General features: G+C 61.0%; 1 protein-coding gene across 7 annotated transcripts in view; it reads left to right on the top strand.

The window, feature by feature from the left end:
* Positions 1-18433, top strand: part of GRAMD1A (GRAM domain containing 1A) — a 29152-nt gene that overhangs the window by 7130 nt on the left and 3589 nt on the right. For 6 of the 7 annotated variants that reach the window (XM_039513372.1, XM_039513374.1, XM_039513371.1 and 3 more), the window contains exons 3-15: positions 601-621; positions 1452-1536; positions 2135-2238; positions 6659-6754; positions 9086-9166; positions 9624-9745; positions 10142-10295; positions 11665-11872; positions 12123-12263; positions 13038-13156; positions 13735-13877; positions 16426-16529; positions 17842-18015. In XM_039513372.1, the coding sequence (XP_039369306.1) occupies positions 601-621; positions 1452-1536; positions 2135-2238; positions 6659-6754; positions 9086-9166; positions 9624-9745; positions 10142-10295; positions 11665-11872; positions 12123-12263; positions 13038-13156; positions 13735-13877; positions 16426-16529; positions 17842-18015 (1552 nt within the window). The other variant, XM_039513375.1, reaches the window with a different exon arrangement.

Here is an 18433-nt window from a genome sequence, read left to right as displayed (position 1 = left end):
GATCCTGGGGGGCTGTGGGTGTTGGGGGGGTGCCAAGATATTGGTGACTTTTTGGGTGCCCCTGCTAGCCCAGCCCTGGGCTCCCTCCCCAGGTCTACCAGTACCCCTTAATCCCGACACTCAGCCCCTGCTAACCCAGCCCTGGGCTTTCCCCAGCTCTGCCAGTGCCCCTCAATCCCAACCTGCAGCCCCTGCTCGACCAGCCCTGCCCCCGCTGCTCTGCAGGGTATTGAGGGTTGTTTGGGGACTCCCTGAATTCAGGGCTGTTGGGATCCCTGTGGAGGAGCTCTGCATTGCAGTACTGAGAGCTCTGTGGGGGTTCTGGGGGTTCTTGGGAGGTGTTCGGGGGGCCAGCCTCTGGGAGGGTTCTGGGAGGTATCCCCTGGGGCATCATGCTCAGGGGAGGGCTCTTGGGGGGGCAAGTACTCAGGGGCTTGCGGGTGTATCCCTGGGGGAGCAGGCTTTGGGATGCGTCTGGGGGTCCTGGTAGACCAGGGCTTTGGGGGTACCACAGGGGGCTGGGGGTCTTGGTGGGAGCAGGATTTGGGGGTGTATCCCTGGGGGCTCCTGTTCTAACCTATCTCTCTCTTTCCCTTCCAGAAAGCGCAAAGCTGGTACAGCGTGAGTCCCCTCGGCTCTGCCTGCAGCCCCAGCACCCCACACACTGCCCAGCTCCCAGGGTTCAGCTACACTTCCCCCCCCGGGCACCCCTATCTCTGACCCTGGCAGTTGTGGGAGGGGGTGGCAAGAGGGACTCTGGAGACCTCCCTCATCTGAGCACAGCCCAGAGCTGGGTGCATCCCTGAGGTGGGACAGACCGACCCTACAACACCCTCCAGCCCCCCTCATCGCTATTCCAGCCCTGTGCTGTGCCCCTTATCCCTTCTCTGGGCTTTGTCTGTCCTGGCCCCCATTCGTGGGGCTGAGCCCAGCCCCCCTGCTCCCTTCAGAGACCTTCCTTCCCCCCCAGCTGGGGGGCAGTGAGGGGGAGGAGTAAGAAGGGGGGTGGGGAGGGTCTTCCTTTATGCTCCCCTCTTCCCCATGAGTTCTGATGTGGAGTTGGGTGGGGAGGGGCAGGGGAGGAGCATGGCTGGAGCGGGAGGGGATTGGTTGGGGGAGGGGCAGGGGGTGCTCTGAGCTCTCTTCTTTCCCTGCTAGCTCTGCTCAGCGTGGGACAGCCACAGCCTGACTTCCCCCCTCCCCCTTTGTTTCCTGGAGCAGCCAATGGCTGGGGGTGCAACTTGGGCAGAACTTTCCTAGCCCCTCAACGCTGCCCTCCCAGGACCCCCCTCCCCTCCCAGAGTCCCCCCTGTGGCTGGCCCAGGGACCCCCTGGGACCCTTCCTGGTGCCCCTGCATGCTCCAAAAACATAGCTGAGAGTCCCCCTCCCTGCAGTAGCAGGGGGTAGGACATGGCCTGCTGCACCCCTGATGGGCCTGATCCCCCCGCAGATGCTGAGCCCCACGTACAAACAGCGCAATGAGGATTTCCGCAGGATCTTCAAGGGGCTGCCGGAAAGCGAGCGGCTGCTTGTGGGTGAGGGAGGGTCATGGGGGAGGGGCACCAGGGTGGGGCCGGCATGAGGGCAGGGCCAGTGGAAGGGTGCAGGACAGGGGAGGGGCAGCAGGGGCCAGCAGGGAGGGAATGTGGGTGCAAAGGAGCAGGCTGAGCAGGGAGGGGGGGGCGTGGAACAAGGCCCCCTCATCTTCTCACTCATCCCCCAGGTGTTTTCACAACTATTCCCCACCTGCCTCCAGTCCCTGCTCACTCAGGGGGCTCCCGCCGTGTGTCTGCGGGGGGGTGGGGTGGCAGTGCTGGCACTTGGCCCTGTGGATCCTGCTGTACCCACTCCCTGTGAGAAATTGCCCCCTCTTTTCCCCAGGCCCCCCACACTGGCAGCTCCCTTCCCCCCACAGACCTTGCCTGCTCCTTATGCTGTCAAATGGGAGTGTCTTTCTCTCCTCTCCCCTCAGCTTTGCGGGTGCCCCTCACTCTTGCCCTGCAGCCCCGCCCAGCTTTGGGAGTGCCCCTCACTCCTGACTTGCAGCCCCTACTAGCCCAGCCCTGCCCCCCCACCTCCAGCTCAGCCACAGCCCCCCCACTGGGCTGGCTTTGACATCTCCCCTCTCCCCAGATTACTCCTGTGCGCTGCAGCGCGACATCCTGCTCCAGGGGCGGCTCTACCTGTCCGAGAACTGGCTCTGCTTCTACAGCAACATCTTCCGCTGGGAGACAGCAGTGAGTCACCCCCCTCAGGTGCCCTGCGGCCCTGCTCCCCCCCAGGCACCCCTGAATCCTGCACCTCCCCCACTGCCCTGGGCCCTGCCAGATTCCCCTGCCCCTCCCTCCCCCCGGGCACCCTGAGGCCCCACCCCAGGTGCCCCCAAATCCTGCACCTCCCCCACTGCCCCTCTCCCCTCAGTGCCCCTGAGCTCTGCCCTGCCCCTTCTGCCCTGGGCTGCCTCCAGCTTCCCATCCCCGCAGGGGTCTCCATGCCCTGCCATGTCCCCACTGCCCTGGGCCACCTCTGCCCCTCCACCCAGGGACCCAGACCCTTCCCCTCCTTGTCACAGGTGCACAGTCTGGGTGCTCTGGACAGCTCTGAGTGAAGTTCAGCCGGGGCCCTCGAGTAGTGTGACACCCCCAGGCACACTGTAACCAGGGCCAGTCCCCTCAGTTTCAGCGCTGCTGGGTCTGACCTCGGGGCGTTCAGTCCCTGTTCACCCCATGAGCTCCCCGCAGGGAGCCTGCCCAACTAGGGTACCCCTAGTGGGGAAGCCTCACGCTCTGCACTCAGCAGGGACTCAGCCAGCGTGTGACACAGAAGGTTTAGCAGCCTCCTGGAACACAGCCTGGGACAGAGAGCAGCAGAGTCTGGGGGAGACGCAGATCCCTGGGCTCTCCCCCAAGTCCCAAAACCAGGAGACTCCCCAGTTTCGAGCAGCCCAGCCTCAGTTACGCCCAGCTGCCCTCCTCCATCCTTTGTCCTTTTCCTTGGCAAATTGGTCACCTGGCATCCACCTCTTGCTTTTCTCCAACTCCTCACAGCTGGCTCTTGCAGAGGATGGGCCAGGATACAAAGTGTCGGCCATTGTCTGTGCCTAGGCAGCCAGATGGTAGTCACGCCCCCCATTAGGGGGCTCTGCAAGGATCACACACCTTTGTCCCACCACCTAGAAACTTGTGCCACACACGGGAAACTGAGGCACGCATAGACTTCATACACAAAACATGAAGAACATTCCCACTTTGTCACATCTCTCCCCCCTTCGAGACCGAATGGGTGACCTGGGGAAGTTTGAACCCACAGTTCCCATAGATGCTCCAGCACCTCTCCCATTCCTTGGTGGGAATTACACCTGTCCCTTCCAGTTCCTTGCCCCCCCGCCCCATAGGTCTGGTCTGCTTGATGATACTCGCAGGCCACACATGGGGAGGTTTTATGGGGCTTGTGCCCTTTTGCCACCCCAAAGCCTTTGGGGTTCAAACTGGAATCGGGATATCTCCCAGCCCCCTATTTGGAGTGCTGGGATTCGGGTTCTCTGGGTTAATTTCTCCCATCTTTGCCTTGGCCCCACTCTGACAAGGCGTCTCTGTCAACAGCAGCACCCTTCCAGCTGCTTCCCCCTTCCCTGGGGCCTCTCACACCTCTGGACAAGGCAACCTGGGTTAGCAGCTGTCCTGCCCTGGCTGTGGTCCCCATGCTCAGCTGGGGTCTCTGATCCTCTCCGGCTCAGCTTTGCCCCTGCTGTCTCAGTGAGGGCAGGCAGCGAGCCTGTTGCTTTGTTCACAGCATCGGAGCCAGGGTGAGTTATCTCTCCCCTGCACTGGGCTGCTGGACCAATCCTCTGTCCCATCCCACTCAGCTCCAGGGCTCTGATTACAGACAGGCAGGTATTCCAGAGCTTAGCAGCTCCTCCCCCCTGCCAGCCAGGTCATCTGCATTTTCACTGACAGCTTCAGTCTCAGCCGCTTGGTTCTCAGATTCAAATTCAGCTCTTTGGCCTTACAGGAGCAGGGCCTGGATCCTGTCTAGAGAGAGAGTCATTCCCCAAGAGTATGTCACAGCTGATGTCCTAGAGAACCCTAACTACCAGCCACTCTGATCCCTCCTGTGTCTGCCCCAGGGTCTGAGCCATGGCAGGGCGAATGGCTTCATACCTGGGACCTTCACCCAGGTCACAGCCCCTCAGCATCTGGTGGGTCTGCACCACCCAGGGCCTGACAACCGTTCTCTCTGTCCCAGAGTCTCACCACCCCAGGAATGTCTCCCCATTGACCACCACCTTCCGCTGCACTGGTGATTGGAGGGGCCTGAGCCCAGGAGATTCCAAGCAGACATATATGCTGGGGTCTGTCAGACAGACAGCCCGCTCTCTGAGCCTGACTTACAGGCTATCTTCCCTTCACCAAGTTAACCCTTCCAGGGGTCTCAGTGACCCATGCTTCCTTGACCTTTGGGCACTGCATAGCCTTATGCCTGTCCTGCCTGCAGTAATTAAATCTCAGGTCCCTGAGGCCCCCTGGAGGAGGTTCACCCCCTCAGCCTCTCCCCAACACCAGGTTCACTCTGGGGATGCCTCCACGGGCTCCCCTTCCTTGGACTTGTCCCCGGGCCAGTCCCCTAGTGGTCACTTCCCATACCCAGACCAGCTGTCCACAAACTCATCGGCCAACCTGCCTGCCCTCCGCAGGTCTTTGGGCTTCCTGGCCACTAATCACACTGTAAGATCCAGAGAGCCGATCTCCTACAGCTGCTCCAGCCCCACCAGATCCTACATGTTTTCCATGCTGGTGACCCTAGGACCTTCCCCCATTTGCAGAGATATTCTCCCACCAGGGTGGTGATTTCCATGGAGGCCACACACCCCAGAACCTTTTCCTGTCCACCTCCGGGGTCAGCCAAACTCAAGCAGTGGCGCTTTCTTGACCAGTCCCTAGTCTCCTGTTTCCACCCCGTCCATCTGCCTGAATGCCTCTATGGCCTGGGGGAGTTAGATACCGGAGCCTTTCTGCAAAGTCAAGCTGGTCATTGCAAACCTTCTCGGAGGCAGTGAGATCGGCATCCGTAGTCCCCCTCCTTAAACTGGGGCAGCAAGTTAGTATCTAGGTTCCCTAAGGAATTGGCATCCCAGGGTCTATCCCCACTCACCACTGGGGATCCCCCTGCCTCAGCTCCATTTCAGATCTACCAACGGGGGACCCGGTCGTGAAGACCCCTTGCTGGACTGGGGAAATGGGTCTTAGGACCACCCCGCTGCTACTCCGGCTGCTCCTCTTGTAGCCCAGTTTGGGTCAGGAACTGGCTCCTTAGACCGATCCTCCTCCAGCCGCACAATCAGCTGCGCCTTGGTGAACTTTCCAATGTGTCACGCTCTCCCTCTGTACAGCTCTACAGTGCCCATCTTACGGAGGTGGTTCTACACCATTTTCCGCTCTACCCTCTAATTCCTCTTGTTTTACTGCAGCCAGCCACTTACTGCAGGACGCTCTCAGTGCCTTCAGCAGCCAACTGTCCATGGGGTGCTGCATATCCCACCACTGCCACCAGCTGCCATGGGCGAGCAGGCTCGGTGCTCTGGAACCACTCTGAGTGAAGTTCAGACAGGACCCTTTTTTTTGTAGTATGACACCCGCCAGGACACACTCACCTGGGCCAGTCTCCTCGGCTTCAGCGCCTCCTGGGTCTGACCTCAGAGCGCTTAGCACCCCTGTTCCATGCTGTGAGCTCCCCGCAGGGAGTCCACCTGACTAGGACACCTGGGGAAGCCTCTCATGTCCTAAAGGGCCAACCCAACTCCACACTCAGCAATGACTCTCAGCCAGAGAGCAGGAAGTTACAGCAAAGTCCATCTTGGGGGGATTTCTCCCCCAAGTCCCCAAACCAAGAGACTGACCAGCTTCCCACACCCCAGCCTCGGTCACACCCAGTTGCCTTCTTTTGTCTTTTGTCTCTTTTCCCAGCAAACTGGTCACCTGGCCTCCACCTCTGTCTAACTTGCAGAGGATGGGCCCCAACCTTAGCTGCCAGGATATGGAATGTCTGGCTATTGTCTGGGCCCAGGCAGCCAGTTGGCAATCACACCCGCCCCCTAGGGTCCTCTGCAACGATCACCACCTAGATACTTATGTGACACATAAGGGAAACTGAGGCACACACACAGTATTCATACAAAACATTAAGAAATTCCCACTTCATCACTTCCCTGCCACCCTGGGCCGCCTCCATCTTCCCTTTTACCCCCACCTCCACCCTGCCCCTCCTGCCCAGCTTCCCTTCTCCCCAGATGCCCTTATGCCCCTCCCACTGCTGCCCTGAACCACCTCCAACTTCCCCTCCCCCACCAGACACCTCCCTGCCCCTCCCACTGCTGCCTCAGCCAGCCTCCACCCCCACAACTCTGTTCTTTCTTCCCTCCCTCCCCACCAGACACCTCCCTGCCCCTCCCACTGCTGCTCCAGGCCACCTCTAGCTTCCCCTCCCCTCCCAGGTACTGCCGCCCCTCCCACTGCTCCTCTGAGCCCCCTCCAGCTTCCCTTCTCCCCAGGCACCTCCTGCCCCTCCCACTGCTGCCCTGGGCCATCTCCAGCTTCCCTTTTACCTCCCTCCAACCCTGCCCCTCCTACCGTGCAGCCCCCTGACTGCTGCCCCTTGCAGATCTCTGTCCCGCTGCGGGAGGTGAAATGCCTGAAGAAGGAGAAGATGGCCAGGCTGATTCCCAATGCCATCCAGGTCTGCACTGCGGCTGACAAGGTGAGATGGGGCCGGGGCTCCCCCCACCCTAGGGCCCCTCTCCTTGGGGGGCAGCCCCATGCCCCTATCCGGCCTCCGCACAGCCCCTCCCGGCAGGACTATGGCATCCCAGGTGTCCCTGCCCGATGCAGGGTAGACACAGAGACAGTTGGGTGAGTCCTCTGGGGCAGGGCCGGCTTTAAGCCGATTCGCCCGATTCCTGGGAATCGGGCCCCGCGCCTAAGAGGGCCCTGCACCTTTGGCGCCTTTTTAATTTTTTTTTTACTTACTCCAGCTGCCGTCTCTCTGCTCCGGGGTCTTCTGTGGCCCCGCAGCCCCGGCTGGAGCTCCGTCCGGAGTGCGGCAAGCCCCGCGGCCCCGCTCTCCCAGCTGGAGCTCCGGCCGGAGCGTGGTAAGCCCCACGGCCCCGGCTGCAGCTCCGGCCGGAGCGCGGCAAGCCCCGCAGCTCCACTCTCCCAGCTGGTGCTCCGGCCAGAGTGCGGCAAGCCCCGCGGCCCCGGCTGGAGCTCCGCCGAGCGCGGCAAGCCCCGCGCTCCCAGCTGGAGCTCCGGCCGGAGCGCGGCAAGCCCCACGGCCCCGGCTGGAGCTCCGGCTGGAGTGCGGCAAGCCCCACGGCCCTGGCTGGAGCTCCGTCCGGAGTGCGGCAAGCCCCGCAGCCCCGGCTGGAGCTCCGTCCGGAGTGCGGCAAGCCCCGCGGCCCCGCTCTCCCAGCTGGAACTCTGGCTGGAGTGCGGCAAGCCCCGCGGCCCCAGCTGGAGCTCCGGCCAGAGTGCGGCAAGCCCCACGGCCCCTGCTGGAGCTTCGGCCACAGTGCGGCAAGCCCTACCCTGCAGCCCCGCTCTCCCAGTTGGCGCCCTGGGGTAGTGGGGGGCTCCGGGGACTATTTAAAGGGCTGGGGCTCCAGCTGGCTCTGCCACCCCGGTCCTTTAAATAGCCGCTGAGCCCCGGGTTGCCCTATGCATTCATCCGGGCTCCCGCGGCTATTTAAAAGGTCTGAGGCGGGGTAGAAGCAGGGGAGCCCCGGGCCCTTTAAATAGCCCCCAGAGCCCTGGGATAGAGGGGGTCTTGGGGGCTATTTAAAGGGCCAGGGCTCCAGCTGCCTCTGCTGCAGCCCTTGCCTTGCCCTGCCTGCACCAGCTCTGCCCCCCCATGCCTGCAGCCAGCTCTGCACCCTGTGCCCACAGCCAGCCCCTGCCAAACCCCCTGCCCTGTCTCCAGCCAACCCCTGCCACACACCCCTGTGGCCGTGCCCAAAGCCGGCCAGCCCTTCACACACCCCTGCCCGCACCCAGCCCTGCACCCCCTGCTCTGTCTCCAGCCAACCCCTGCAGCACCCCCCTGCCTGAAGCCAGCCAGTCCCACAATCCTCTGTCTCCAGCCCTGACAACCCCTGCTGCACTCCCCTGCGGCCCTGCCTGAAGCCAGCCAGCCCACCCCACACCCCCGTCTCCAGCCAGCCCCACACCCCTTGCCTTGCCTGCAGCCAGACCCTACCTCCAGTCAGCCCCTGCCCTGCCTCCAACCAGCCCCATGTCCACTGCTGCCCTGCAGTTCCCAGGGCAGTAACCCTGCACACCTGCTTCAATGAGGGAGGGCAGGGAGCAGCTGGGACCCACACATGTGCACACCCCCAGGGATTGGCGGTGACCCACACATGTGAAACGGCGTTCATTAATAACCAATCAACAGCATATATGAATCAATGTACATAATATATAATTTTATTATTTATATAGTTATGGAAAGTAAATAATAGAAGGAAGAAATGAAAGGCTTTTTTTTTTAGTCATCCCTGCCAGGGCCCCGCCAAAAATGTTCGAATTGGGCCCCGCACTTCCTAAAGCCGGCCCTGCTCTGGGGGCAGCCCCACAGGGAGAGGGGACAGGTCCTGCCTGCAGCTCTGTGTGGCTGCTGGCATCCTCACCCAAGGAGGGGTCAGGTGGGGACCTCCTGATCCCCAAGAGGCAGGGCTGGGGAGCGCCAAGGGGGTAATGTCCATCCCTGCCCCTCACAGAAGTGCTGCCCCACGGACACTGAGTCTGGCCTCTCCCAAATCACTCTTGAGTTGGGACCTGGGAGGAGGGGGGTTTCCTGGCAGCTGGAGGCCAGTCTGAGCAGCATCAGTGCCCTGCTGGGCCTCCTTGTGGGAAGGAATGGGACAGGTGTGGGGGAGCCCGGAGCTGGGCTGGTAGGGGCTGCTGGTCAGGAGTGAGGGGCACCACAGAGATGCAGAGAGGGGGAGCCCAGGGCTGGGCTAGCAGGGGCTGCGGGTCGGGAGTGAGGGGCACCAGGAGAGCCAGGGGTGGGGTCTGACTTGCCCCCTCCCCCCAGCATTTCTTCACCTCATTTGGAGCCCGTGATCGCTGCTTCATGCTGATCTTCCGCCTGTGGCAGAATGCGCTGCTGGAGAAGGTACGGATGCACCTGGGGTGGGGGTAGGGGGTGATAGAGGGCAATTTGGGGTTGAGGATCAGCGGGTGGGATCCTGGGGGGGCGCAAACGGAGGCTTGGCGGTGGGGCCCATGGGTCATTGCTCGTGTCCCCCCTGACACTGACCCCACCTCCAGACCCTGTCTCCCCTCCAGACGCTGTCTCCCCCCCGATGCTATCCCTTTCCCCCAACGCTATCCCCCTCCAAATGCTGTCCCCTCCCCCGATGTTGTTCCTTCCCCTCCCCCGATGCTGTCCTTCCCCGCTGTCCCCAACACTGTCTCCTGCCTCCGAACACTGTCCCCCTGACACTGTCTCTCTCCCCCACAAACGCTACCCCCCCTCTCTCCCCTCCAGATGCTGTCCCCCGTACGCTGTCTCTCTCCCCCAAACTCTCCCCTCCCAACACTGTCCCCCTGACGCTGTCTCCCGCCTCCAGACGCTGTCTCCCCAGGAGCTCTGGCATATCGTCCACCAGGGCTACGGCGCTGAGCTTGGCCTCACCAGCGAGGACGATGACTACGTCTGTCCTGTCCCCAATGATGAGCTCAATGGCCTGGGGTGAGTGTGAGCCCCCCTCCGGCCCCGCATGGGGCCAGCCACAGGCCTCCGACCTCTTCTGCGGGGCCCTCAGATCTGGCTGCCCCCCCGCACCTTCCCCCACCGCCCCATGAGAGAGTCTGGGTCCTCTTGCCCAAGGGGGGGCTGTTTCCTCGGGAGTGGGTTGGCCCCACCCGAGTGTTGGGACCCCTGTCAAATGGGAAGCCCCTGCCCTGCTCCCCCCCGGGATGAGCTGGTGCCTGCCCTTCCCCCCCACCCCTGGACAAGCTGGCACCCTCTCCCCTACCCATGTGTCTGACCCCGAGACTTGCCCTGGTGCGATCCCCGACCTCACGGGACCCAGTGACCTTGACACTTGTGCGACCCCTGGCATCCCAGTGACTTCCCCCCCTCCAGGCCAGTCAGGGAGCTCAGTGACATCATCGAGCTGAGAGACCTGGCCTTGCCCTGCGCTGCTGACCTCAAGCTGGAGCCCAGCCCCATGTTGGCCAGGACAGCCGCTAGTCAGAGCTTCCACTCACTGGCCAGCAGCAGCGATGGGGCAGCCTCAGTGAGTGGGGGAAAGGGTTGGTGGGAGCGAATTGGGGAAGGGAGGGGGCAGGGCCAGGGGAGGTTGTGGGGGGCTGGGGATGGGAGGGGGCAGGACTTGGGAGGGTCAGAGGGTGGGGCTGTGGGAGGTGTCATGGTGCCTGGAGTGACTCATAGCTGAGAAAGCCAAACTCAGGACAGACGGCCGGAAAATAGGATGGAGACCCCAGGCTGGGGGTGTATTCTATCATTCGATTTCACCAAGCCAGCACTGAAAAGTACCCCTGGATCACTCGACCCCTTTTACCACGGAGCACAGACAGTCCCTTGGCATTCCAGCCCCTCATTGCCCCCCAGCCAAACTGCACTTTGCGATGAAAGGCAATTAAACCCAAATTCCCCACACATCAGGTTCTTCCAGTCCCAAAGGACTCGTCACTTACCTCAGGTCAGATCTCCCCATAGACAATACAGGTAGCCGTTTTCTTTAATGTCTAAAACTAGCTAAGAAAAGAAATAAGCGTTATTCAAAGTCAAAGCAGATAAAATACATTACAGGTGAATAAAAATATGAGTCCAGTTGTTAGCGGAGATTTAATGTTGGTGAAATCTCCATAAATCTCTAGAGTCCTTCTGCGAATCTTTCCATGTGTCCCATTCTCAGTCCAATGGCTCAGACTCCCTGGTCAGAGTTCAGCAGATCAGAGGTGCTGGCTCAGGCCCATGAATTTATAGCTCTCCCGCACACAGAGCCAGCGGACAGGTGTCCACACAGAAAACCGTCACAACACGTGATGGACACTTGAGGCTGTGAAAAGTCCCAGCAACACTTGCTTTGATGATGGAATGCTTCAGTCTGAAGCTTCGGTCTTGTAAACACCGTATAGCCCTGACATGCCCTAGCCAAATGGTTCTCTGGTCAGTGAATTCACACTCCGTGCTAGCTACAGGGCTTTGCCTCTACTGACAACTGAGCACAGCTGCATACAGGATGTGCAGGTAATACAGAGCAATAGGAGGTGAAAAAGATTTTCAGGTCCCAGTTAATCAGTTACAGCCACCAGGATGTTGGTAAATACAGTTACCATCAGTTCTTGGTTTCTATCAACACAAGTGCATGTCTTAGTTAGCCTAGTTAACAGCCCTTTGTTACCCACACACAGTAAATTAACCCCTCTTCCAGGTCCTGCCCTGAGCTGGCCAGCTGCCAGCACCATAGGAGGTGGGAGGGTATTGTGGGGGAAGGAGGTGGGGATGGGGGAGCTTTGGGGAGTTGGGGAAGGGAAGGTCAGAGCCGGAGGAGGTTCTAGGGGAGGTTGGGGAAGGGAAGGGGCAAGGCTGTGAGAGGTTTTGGGCCCATGTTGGCCCCCCTTACTTTCCCTTCCCCGCAGCTGGCAGAGGACCCCGAAGAGAATGTGGACAGCCACGCGGATACTGCCTCCAACTGCACAGCAACACCGGTGCTGGAGCCCCCGAAGGCTGCGGTGCTGGGGGCAGGCCCGCTGCCTGCCCTGGGGGACCTGCTGCCCCATGAAGAGCTCCCCACTGACACCAGCAACTCCTCCTCCTCCTCCTCCTCCTCCTCCACGCAGGATGAAGGTGACAGCCTTGCCCAAACATACCAGCCCTCAGCTTTAATCATTAGGCCCCACCCCTCTCCAAGAGCCAAGGAGAGAACCCAGGAGTCCTGGCTCCCAGCCCCCCTGCTCTAACCACTAGGCACCACTCCCCTCCCAGAGCCAGGAATAGAACCTAGGAGTCCTGGCTCCCAGTCTGCCTGCTCTGATCCCACTGTCCTCCCAGAACTGGGTTAGGACCCAGGCAGCTCCTCACCCCTCTCTCCCAACAGTGGAGGTGGACACCTTCTCAGACCTGCCCGGGCGGCTGCTGCTGAACTGCGTCTATTGCCTGGGGGCCGAGCGGCTGCAGCAGATGCTCTTCAGCGACTCGCCGTTCATGCAGAGTTTCCTGGGCCAGCGCAAGTTCACAGGTGGGGCAGGGCAGGGTTGCGGGCGGGGGCTGAGTCTTCCCTGGGGCCATGAGCTGGCTGCTCCCTGCCACCCTCCAGATGACAGCAGGGCTAGGGCTGGCTCACTCCTCAGGACACCCATGGGGCACTGCTGGCCCGAGTCGAGGTGTATGGGGCAGGGGACCCGGTAGCTCCGGGCCAGGTGGCCTCGTGGAGATCCCGAAGCTGAGCGGGGCAGGGCCAGGAGCAGCCAGTGCAGGGCGAGGGCGCTCTCCACCCCCAGGGCACACACCCCGCGCCGCCCAGGCCGAGGGTGTTGGGCATGTGTGTGGCAGGCACAGGAGGGCAGCGCAGTGGGATGTCGCCCAACACCTGGGACCTGCTGCCCTCAGAGAGTCTGGGCTTGGTGCTCCAAGGAGCTGCCAACTGCAGTGCGGGGGAGGCCTTGGACTGGGCACCAGGCCCACGCCTGGTGCTGCACACAACCCATGTGGCCTGTGCCGGCTGGAGGACATAGGTCACCAGCTCTGGCGGCTGCTGCCCGTGGTAGCACTGGGCACGCTAGCCATGCACTCGCTCTGGCTGGAGGGGAGCAAACTCACTGCAGGGCCCAGGAGGGAAGGGGTCATGGCAGAGCGCTGGGCCAGGTGTTCATGCTGCCGGGCGCCCCACTGGGCCACGCCTGTTTAATGCCACCAAGGGCAGGGCCCTGTATGTGGGAGTTGGGGATGAGAGGCACGCGTGGGGGGAGATGGGGGGATCCCCCCATCCTGACCTACCCCCTGCTCTCCCCAGATGTGACACTGACCTCATGGAGTGGCAAAAGCAAGTGCCGCCAGAGCCGTGTCCTCTCCTATACCATCCCCCTCAGCAACCCGCTGGGGCCTAAGGCAGCTGCTGTGGTGGAGACGCAGGTGAGAGGGCAGTGGAGCCCCAGGAGGGCGTGAAGGAGCAGAGATACAGGGCAGCGGGATGGGGGGGGCTGGACGGGGCAGGCTGGACTGCATGGTGGGGGCTGGACTGCATGGTGCAGGGTGGCAGGTCAGGGGTGGGGCTGGATTGCATGGTGGGGGGGCTGGACTGTGTGGTGCGGGGCAGCAGGTCGGGTGGGGCTGGACAGCATGGTGGGGCTGGACTGTGTGGTGCGGGGCAGCAGGTCGGGTGGGGCTGGACAGCATGGTGGGGGGGCTGGACTGCATGGTGCAGGGCGGCAGGTCAGGGGTGGGGCTGGACTGCATGGTGGGGGCTGGACTGCATGGTGCAGGGTGGCAGGTTAGGGGTGGGGCTGGACTGCATGGTGTGGGGGCTGGACTGCGCAGTGCGGGGGGCAGGTCAGGGATGGGGCTGGACAGCATGGTGGGGGGCTGGACTGCGCGGGGTGGGGTGGCAAGCGTGGGGGAGGCAGCAAGTTCAGGACGGCGGCAGGCATGGCGGGACAATGCGGGGCTGTTTCTGGCCTGTGATGGGATGAGCAGAGCTGGCCTCCTTCCAGACCCTGTTCCGTGCCAGCCCCGATAGCGGTGCCTGCGTGGTGGACTCGGAGGTGATCACGCAGGGCATCCCCTACCAGGACTACTTCTACACCGCCCACCGCTACTGCATCAGCACGCTGGCCACAGGCACGGCCCGTCTCAGGTACCGCCCTGCCTCAGAGCCCCTCTGCAGTGGGGGATTGGGGGGGCACCCCCCATCCAGAGAGTGGTGCTGGGAATTCCTCTGGTGGCTGACTCTCTTTGTCTCATGGCTGCTCCACACTATGAAAGTCAGACCCTTTGAAATCAGCAGATCCAGAGAACTTGCACCCAAGAGTTTGAAAAGATCTGGCTGAGGAACTCACTGGCCCATTAAGGTTAATTTTCAATAAGTCTTGGAGCACTGGGGAAGTTCCAGAGACCTGGGAGAAAACTACTGTTGTGCCACTGTTTTAAAAAGGGTAAAGGGGATGGCCTGGGTGATTATAGGCCTGACAGCCTAACAGCAATCCTGGGAGAGAGAAAGGAGCAGCTGATATGGACTCAGTTAATAATGAATTAAAGGAGGGGGATGGAATTAATGCCAATCGCCATGGGTTTATTGAGAATAGATCCTGTCTCTAACTTGGTCTCTTTGGGAGGAGATGTCAAAGCTGGTAGCAGGAGGGAACAGTGTTGATGTAACACACTTAGATCCTCTATGGCCTTTGTCTTGGGACTACACGACATTTAGAGTGACAAACCGAGATTGATGCAAAATCAGGACGGCTTGGTGAGCTGGCCATGAGCACATGGTGCCTTGTAATACGGCTCCATGTAACTGTCCAGCTAGGCACAAAGAGCATTGGCCACACGCTTAGGCCGGGGGGACTCTGTCCCTCCTCTGTGTGAAGCAGGGATGGTGAAAAGATTTGGGGGTTGTGGCTCTGTGCCAGTGATCCAGCCTCTGCGTTATTTCCTGCTCCCCCAATGTGTGTGTCCTCTGCTAATGCAACCAGGGATGGATTGAAGTTTTCTTTCAGGCCATTGATAAAGCTGCAAATAGCACAGCCCAAGACCCGATCCCTACGGGACCCCTTGGAGACACCCCCCTCAAGGGCTGGTTCCTGTTTACAGGTTTGTTTCGGGCCCTCTGTTAGCCGGCCATGAATGCGTTCAGTGTGGTTCATGCCGATTTCATATCAGTCTCAGTTTGTCACTCTAAATGTTGTGTGGTCCCAAGTCAAAGGCTGTAGAAGATCTAAATGTGTTATGTTTCAGAGTAGCAGCCATGTTAGTCTGTATCTGCAAAAAGAACAGGAGTCCTTGTGGCACCTTAGAGACTAACAAATTTATTTCAGCATGAGCTTTCGTGAGCTACAGCCCACTTCATCAGATGCATAGAAGTGGGCTGTAGCTCACGAAAGCTCATGCTGAAATAAATTTGTTAGTCTCTAAGGTGCCACAAGGACTCCTGTTCTTTAAGAGTGTTATGTCAACAGTATTCCCTCCTGCTGCCAGCCGTGGCATCCCCCAAAGAGATACCAGTTGAACACGGGGTTCCCATGCAACGCTGAGGCCAGAGGGACTAATGCAGCCCTGGATGCACAAATGGGAATCTCGAGGAGAAGCAGGGAGGTGATTTTCCCTCTAGGTTTGGCCCTAGTGTGACACTGCTGGGCCCCTATGTCCACTTCTGGTGCCCACAGGCCAAGGAGGATGGTGATAAATTGGGGAAGGGTCCAGGAGGAGCCCCAAGAATGAGGAAAGGGTCAGGAATCCTGCCTAAGAGGGAGAGGCTCCCGGAGCTCCAGCTCTTTCACTTAACCCAGAGTAGGGTCAGGGATGAGGCTCCTGTCTGGCTGTGCTGCATGGGGTCAGACACCCAGTGCTGGGCTCGTCTCTCTAGCAGACAAAAGTCCAACACGAGCAGCCAGCGGCTGGAAGTTGAAGCTGGACTAAATCAGCCTGGAACTGAACTGTGCCCAGAACTAAGCCCTGGAACAATTTCCCAGGCTGTGCAGATTCCCACTCACTGCCCATCTGTAAAGCCCACATAGGCCTGGCAGGTCCCCGACTTGGCAGGCAGCCCCATCTGAGCACTCCCTCTAGGGACGTCCTGAGCTCCGTCTGCAACAGGACTGGTTCCCCCAGCTCCTGGGGGCTGCCACAGACCCTCCCACCTCCAACGGTCAGAAACCGTTTTCTCCCGCCATTGCCACAGGCGCCTGTCCAATCCAGCCCCATTGGGCCTTGTGCCCTGTCCTGCCCCCACCCCCTGCTGGATTTATGGGGTGCACATGGAGCCTCTCAGCGTGCACTGGGGGCTAACCAAGCTCAGCTCTTCCCGACCCTCTCAGGAGCTCAGCCTGAATGTCCTTCAGCCCCTTGCACTGGCCTGGGTGGAGCTGATCTTTCTTGGCCCTGGGGGACTAAAGCTGGAGCCAGGACTGCACTGAGGCCCTGCTGCAGCCGTGGGGTGGGGGCAGGCGTTCGTTCGGGGCAGGCCCATGCTAGGGGTGGCTCAGCTCAGATGAGCACAACGATGCCTTCTGGCCTTGGGATCTGTGATGGGGGGGCCTGCTGCTGGGAATCTCTGGGCAACAGGCCCCCACCGCATCTGCTCTAGGGAGCTGCTTCCCAGCATCCTGGTCTGGCAGCTCACCTCCACCCCAGTGCTCCCCAAGGAGCAGGTCATTCACACACACACCCCCCGGCTCTGCCTTCCCCAGAGTCTCCTCCGAGATCCGGTACCGGAAGCAGCCCTGGAACCTGGTGAGAGCCCTGATTGAGAAGAACACGTGGAGCGGCGTGGAGGAGTACTTCCAGCACCTGGGTATGGGGTTTCTGGCACCTGGGATGGGGGCGGGATGGACGGAGACTGCGAGGGATGGCTGGTGCAAGTGCTGAAGAGCGTACCCAGCGCTGGAGTCTGGGCGTGCTCTGGGGACTCAGAGGTGCCTGTGGGGGGAGGGGGGCCTGGAGGGGCAGGGGCTGTCAGAGGGTATCGGGCAGGGATGGAGATATGGGGTAAGAGGCTACTGGGGGCAATGTGGATGGGGCTGCATGGGCTGCTGAGGCGAGGAGATGACATGGGCGGAGGGCGGGCGAGGCGACGGGGCTGGGCGGGTGGGGCCGTGTCACAGGCTCAGTGCTTTTGAACAGCTCTGAATCAAACCCAGGCAGGACCCTCTTCAGTATAACATCCCCAGACACTCTCACTGTGGCAAGAAGCCTCCTTGGCTTCAGCACCTCCTGGGTCTGACCTCGGAGTGTTCAGCCCCCTGTTCCACACTGAGCTCCCCCCAAAGAGTCCACCTGGATGGGACACCTGGGGAAGCCTCACATGCCTCCAAAGAGCCCTGCACCCCAACTCTGCAGCATGTGACACAGAAGGTTTATCAGCTGTCTGGAGCACAACGAAGGCAAGTTCTCTGTTAGCACCGAACCCAGGAAGTTCCAGCCACGTCCATCTTGGTCAGACCCAGAGCTCCAAGCCTTGATCTCCACCCGAGACCCCCAACAGGAGGCTGGGACCTGCTTCCAGCAGCCCACCCTCAGTCATGCCCAGCTGCCCCCCTCCATCCTTCGTTCCCCTTCAGGGCAAGAGGGTCACCTGGCCTCCACCTCAGCTTTGTTCTCCCTGGTTGTAGCCCCTGGGTCATCAGTTGCTGAGTTACAAAATGTCCAGCCATCATCTGGGTCCAGGCAGCCATTCAACAGTCCCACCCGGTTCTCTGGGTCTCTGCAAAATTAACCCCCCTTTCCCTCCAGCTAGGTAAACATGCAGCACACTGGGGAAACTGAGGCACATCCAGCACTCAACAAAATACTAAGAAAATTCCCACTGCGTCATATCCCATGAGCGGTGGGAGGAGGGGGGCAGGTAAAGCGAGGGGGCTGGGGAGGTGATGTGAAGGGGGCTGGGCAGGGCAGGCCGCCAATCAGAGGAGGTTTCCCAATAAATCTATTGGTTCGGTTGGGGTGACACCCTGAGGGCAGCTGGAGGGACACAGTTGGGATGGGCCCTGGACTCCATGTGGCTCCCTCCCTCTGGGCTTCATGGGGTGCATGTTCCCCCCCCCCCCACAGGCATCTCACCCCCTGGCAGGGCTGGCACAGGCATCTCACCCCCCTTGGTGTTGCAGGGCTGGCGCTGGCACGAGCGGAGAAGACTCTGCTGGAGGAGAGTGGCCGTGGGACGGAGCTGCGGGGGCTGCGCCGCAGGAAGCGCACACTGAGCTGGAGGGCCCCCCATGCTGAGCCCACCCTGGCCACGCTGCCCCCCAGCAAGACGGGGCCCTGCCCCCTGCGCCCCTCTGGTAAGGGAAAACATGCCCCTGCATGTAACCCACCCCGTCCCTGCCCATGTTTAGAGGAGACCTGTCCCCCCCCTCGGGTAAAGAGGAACCTGCCCACAACCCTCCACCCACAACCCACCCCCCGTCCAAAGGAAATGTGCCCCCTCCTGGAACCTGCCCCCAGAACCTGCCCCTAGCCCCATCCCCCTCAAACCCATCCCCGTCCCCCACACCCAGGTAATGGGGAACGCACCCCCATCACCCTGTCTGGAGCCTGCCCCCATCACCGCCCCCCCCGAAAGGGGGAACATGCCTTGTCCCTGATGGTCCCCCATCAGGGAGCCTGCAGGGGCAGCTATTCCTCCCCGCCAGAGGATGGGAGACGGGCTGCTGCAGTCCCCTATGGGGAGTGACTCCTGGGCACATGGGGTGGCCTGGC

The sequence above is a fragment of the Mauremys reevesii genome, linkage group 24, assembly GCF_016161935.1.
Source record: "Mauremys reevesii isolate NIE-2019 linkage group 24, ASM1616193v1, whole genome shotgun sequence".
Lineage (NCBI taxonomy): Eukaryota > Metazoa > Chordata > Testudines > Geoemydidae > Mauremys > Mauremys reevesii.
The sequence above is the reverse complement of the archived record's forward strand: the minus strand, read 5'-3'. Positions and strand labels throughout refer to the sequence as shown.